The sequence below is a fragment of the Momordica charantia genome (assembly GCF_013281855.1).
Source record: "Momordica charantia cultivar OHB3-1 chromosome 3 unlocalized genomic scaffold, Mcharantia_2.0 BLBB01000003.1, whole genome shotgun sequence".
In the NCBI taxonomy this organism is placed as follows: Eukaryota; Viridiplantae; Streptophyta; class Magnoliopsida; order Cucurbitales; family Cucurbitaceae; genus Momordica; species Momordica charantia.
In genome coordinates this window covers 1,340,116-1,344,993 of record NW_028275161.1, presented here as the reverse complement: position 1 = coordinate 1,344,993, position 4,878 = coordinate 1,340,116, and the positions used below count along the sequence as shown (strand labels likewise).

General features: G+C 35.9%; 1 protein-coding gene across 1 annotated transcript; it reads left to right on the top strand.

Moving 5' to 3' along the window:
• Positions 1-333: 333 nt before the first annotated feature.
• Positions 334-3,562, top strand: MIK (pfkB-like carbohydrate kinase family protein). Its single transcript, XM_088121664.1, has 2 exons — positions 334-1,844; positions 3,153-3,562. The coding sequence occupies exons 1-2, from the start codon at positions 990-992 to the stop codon at positions 3,354-3,356; spliced, it is 1,059 nt and encodes a 352-aa protein (XP_087977790.1). The 5' UTR covers positions 334-989; the 3' UTR covers positions 3,357-3,562.
• The last annotated feature ends 1,316 nt before the right edge of the window (positions 3,563-4,878 follow it).

Genomic DNA, 4,878 nt, shown 5'->3' with positions numbered 1-4,878 from the left:
GGTCAATTGTAGTTTATGTTTGGTGACTATTGGAAGAGTAAAATAAATAAAAGATTACACGCTAGATTTAAATTAAAAATAAATTAAGATATTATACCATTGACTAATGTTTATTTTATATCTAAATGTACCATATAAATAAAATTGTATTCAGACCCTTAGAACTAGTACATACATTTATTTTTCAAATAAAATAAAATAAATGAGAAATACATATTATTATGTAAAAATATTATAGAACAAAAATGACGAGAAACAAAATTGTCAAAAGAACATGCGCTCAACATGGGAATCTTTAAAACTATGGGAATTTGGATGTACATCTCATGGGAATCGATTCCCACCAAACAAATAGCCTCTGGTGAAAACTCCAAAATCCAATGGAGGTTTTACCTTTCATACGGCATAGTCATGCCTGTAATTTTTTTTTTCACTGAGGCTATAGTTAAAAGTTAGACCTCTTTTTAAAAAATTGTCAACTTGAACTAACTCAACAGTCTGTATTTTTTTAGAAATATTGGACATCCATATTTATCTATATTTTAATCAACATTTCCATGAAATTAAACAATATTTAGGTGCTTATTCATCGACACGTATCTTCCTGCTAACCGCCGCAAATAAATCTAACTACTCTTTGCAATTTGATTAGCTCCTTTTGTTGACCCATTTTGTTTGAAGAACTTTCACATTGAGATTAAGAGAATAATTCCATTCCATGCAATTGCAAATTGCAAAATGCAAACCAAATCTTTGATTTTTGTTTCTCTTACGTAAACCCTTTTGGATCCAAATCTCTCTCCGGCGCGCGTCGCCATTCTCTGCCACCATCTCCCTCTCCGTTTTACACGATTCCCTTTTTCCTGTCGTCTTATCTTTTTTCATCGTTTCCTCTACAAATCTTCCTCTCCCATGGCGGCCTAGCCCTTCCCCTTCCCCCTTCCACCCATGATCCCCATACCCACCTGCCCATTTCACGTTTCTCTTCAATGGTGAGCGATTCCAATCACAATTTCTCCCCCCGTGCCCTGATTGTCGGCAATTTCTGCCACGACGTCCTCATTCGAGATGCCCATGTCGTCACCCAGTCCCTCGGCGGGGCCGCCTCCTTCATCTCCGTCGTGTTCGATGGCTTATCGGTTTCCCATTTCACCGTCTCCAAGGTGGGGGCAGATTTCGCTTATTCGACCAACCAGGGCCCGGTTGTTGTTCCCAATTCCAAGACGACGACATTCCGTGCGTATTTCGATTCCTCCGTCGCCGGCGACGGGCATGGCGATCGGGTTCTGAAACGGGTCGCCGCCTGTGCTCCGATTACGCCGTCTGATCTTCCCGATGTCAGATTCGATTTCGGAATGGCGGTTGGGGTCGGGGGCGAGGTTCTCCCCGAGACGCTTGAGCGGATGCTCGAGATTTGCGGTATCGTGTTTGTTGATATTCAGTCGCTGATTCGAGTGTTCGACGAAATCGACGGGACTGTGGAGCATGTGAATCTGAAGGAGAGTGGGTTCTTCCATTTGTTGCCTCGAATTGGGTTTCTGAAAGCGTCCGCGGAAGAGGCGCCGTTCATGGACGTTGAAGAGGTGCGGAAGCTTTGCCCTGTCGTCGTCACGAACGGGAAGGAAGGGTGTAAGTTGTACTCCAACGCCGGCGAGTTGCAGATTTCTCCATTCGCGGCGACTCAGCTGGATCCCACCGGCGCCGGCGACAGTTTCTTGGGCGGCTTCGCGGCGGGCTTCACGCGTGGATTGCCTGTGCCCGATGCTGCATTGCTTGGGAATCTGTTTGGATCTCTCACCGTCGCCCAAATTGGCCTCCCCCATTTCGACTCCAGAATCTTGCAGGTTTGTTTTCGAATTCCTAAATCTGGATGAGCCTTGGACAATTTAAGCAATTCTCGATTCAAATTTTGGGGGTTCAGTTTAATAGTACTATGATTTTATCTTGAAGTAATTGGATTCTGTAGTTGAATTTGTAATCGGACCTGGTTGAGTTAGACTGGTGGCTTTGTCTGTGCTGAAGATCTTGAACAAAATTACAGCAAAAAATGTCTTAACTTAACCCTGTTCTGGTCTGGCCAGGTATGGATTGAACGGAATATCATGAGATTATAGATTTTAAGTTTACAAGTTCATAACCGTAGCCGATTCCCATTTTGAGCTGTTTTCACCCATGACCTGTTTCTAAAGAACGATTAGAAGTTTTGTCTAGAGCTTGTAAAGGGTGATTTTTTCAGGTGCCAAAAACAAAAGTTGAATTCTACTTCTTAGAACAGAGTTCTCTAAGGGAATCTCTTGTTAAAGTTTGTGGTTCTATTTGTTAGCCATGAGTAAACATCATCCTGTTTTCTTCAAGGTCTAACAATTTTTTAGTACAACATGTGGGTTGGGGGATCGAACTCATAACCTCTTGGTTGGAGATATATATCGATTACCGCTGATCTATGCTCGCTTTAGCTCTTCAAAGTCTAGCAGTTAGTGATTCTGGAATCCTGCATGTTAGCGTTAGCGGAGTTTCGGATATAGTTCGACAACCGAAATGGTTTGATGAAATCCCAGGTTGGGGGAACACTCCTGCCTTTTATTCCAGTGCTTAACAGATAATAAATTACTTATAAATTATAATCCTTCAATTCCGTAAGTTCTGGTGTGCCATATATATCAACCTGTCCTTAGTAAATCCTAAAGAATCGATTCCTTAGTCTGAGAGTTGTTAGTTTGTCTGAAGGCGTTTTGTTCTGGTATACATCATGTTTCGAGCTCATCTCGAACACGGGTATAACTTATAAGTACCGACACTTAATTAATGGCCACAGTTCTCTTCGAAAATTTGACAAAGATGAGATTCATACTGTTTGTATTTTTTCTCCCTTGCAAAATGTACAGTACGCTCTTAGAATGGTTTCATTGGTTTCTGCCTTCTATCTTGTCATGTTAATTGGTGCTTGTGGAAATTATTGAATTGTTGGAGACAAAGGAGGAGATTCGATATCTTCCGAACTCATGTTCTCGAGATAAAGGTGCAAAACTTGTCGTCTGGGACCGGGAGTTCAATCTTGATTCTATCTAAAAGAACTTACTGCAAGTGTTCAGAAGTATAGATAGTATCAAGTTTTTCGTTCTCGCGTACTCATCTAGTCTCTTGTCTTGCAGAGAATTAAGGACGAGGTAGAGAAAAGAAAGCTGCAGTGCATCAACTCGTGCCATCCAGGGGAGAACCAGTCGATTCATCGGGTGCCCGAAGGACACGAACAGTTCCACGAATGTCTTGGAACAGTCAGATCGGAATGCCGATTGAATCAACCGGCTCCTGCAAGAGCAGCGGAGCAAGTGAATGGGCAGCATAAGGTATTATGAGGAGCAAAATAGGAAGCAGCTGAAATTTTCCCATAAACCTAACAACTTTGAAGTTTTCTTTGTGCAAAAACTTCTGTTAGCAATATAGAGAGAGCTGCATAGCTTTTGTTAAAAGTTGTATTTATAATGATTATAAGGGGAAATGAATTCTGAAGCCCCATTTTAGTATTGGGCATTGAAATTCCAGATGCCATTTTTCATCACTACCTTAATTTAGCCATTTTGTTTCTTCAACTAAAATTTTAACCTCAATAACAATTAGTGAGTCATTTTTAACCAAAAAAAAAAAACAATCTGAGTCGATCATTAATACAAAAAATAAAATTAATTCAATGTTATCATTTAAGTTATCAATAATTTTTGCTAACTTGAATGGGTTAAAGCATATATGTGAGTGATAAAAGATTTTTTTTTAAGGTCTAGTCAAATTTATTACACACAAAAATAACTTGTAAATTGCTAATTTTTTCTCTTATATATTTATATATATAATTCTTCTATCATTGATATTCTCATTCAATATAGTATATTAAATGATATATAGTATACAAGTAATATACTATTTTTGTAAAAGTTTATTAGTGATATACTAACACAAGTACATCATCGATGCATCATTTTTATATCATTGGACATTGATAAAGTCTATCACTAATGTAACAATATAAATATTACTGATATACTTTTTTATTTTTTTTTATAAAAGTCTATTAGTGATATACTAATATTACTTTTTTATTTTTTATTTTTATTTTTTTGTATAAAAGTCTATTGGTGATATACTAATATAAAGTATATCAATGATGTATTACTTTTATATCACTAATAAAGTCTATCATTGATATACCAGTGTAAAGTATTTTACTGATATGTTATTTCTATGTTATTTTTATTTTTTGAAAATGTCATATTTATGTATTACATTTGCTTTATTTCAACAAAATACTTTATTATATGAAAAGTTTGCAATTATTTTGGCTAAATTCAGGCAAAATCTCATTTTAAAATTTGTTAGAATTTTGAGAATTTAAATAAAAAATTAAACAAGAATGAAACTAAATAAATTTAATTCTAGAATAAAGAATCGTGCCTTCTTTTTAATTGTTAAATAGGTTAAGGTATGAATAGGTATGGTAAAAAGTGACAGGTGTTTTAAAATTTTATTATTATATTTTGATGTATAAGCCTTTAAATTTATTATATTCTAATTTTTACACTTTGAAAAGGTCTATTATAGGCTTTAAATTTTAGGGATAAAATTTATGGATTAAATTTATAAATTAATCTTTTAACATTTTAACATAAATTGTGCTATTTTGTAACTATATATTTTACAGATGTCCCTTTTCGTTCATATTATTGATTTCCCTTACTGAATTGCACTCCATCAATTTCCTTCTATATTTATCACTTCTATATTTATTATTCTGATTTCATTTGATTCTTTTTTTAATTTTTATTTCTTTATATTCTATTTAAGGTAATTGATACGCTGAATTGATTTGACTTTTTAAAAATTTAT

What these genes read in the sequence shown, in the direction of transcription:
- MIK (XM_088121664.1), top strand. Translation starts at nt 990, where the DNA reads ATGGTGAGCGATTCCAATCACAATTTCTCCCCCCGTGCCCTGATTGTC. An exon ending in TCGACTCCAGAATCTTGCAG is followed by an intron (nt 1,845 to 3,152) that starts GTTTGTTTTCGA and finishes CTTGTCTTGCAG; the next exon opens with AGAATTAAGGACGAGGTAGA.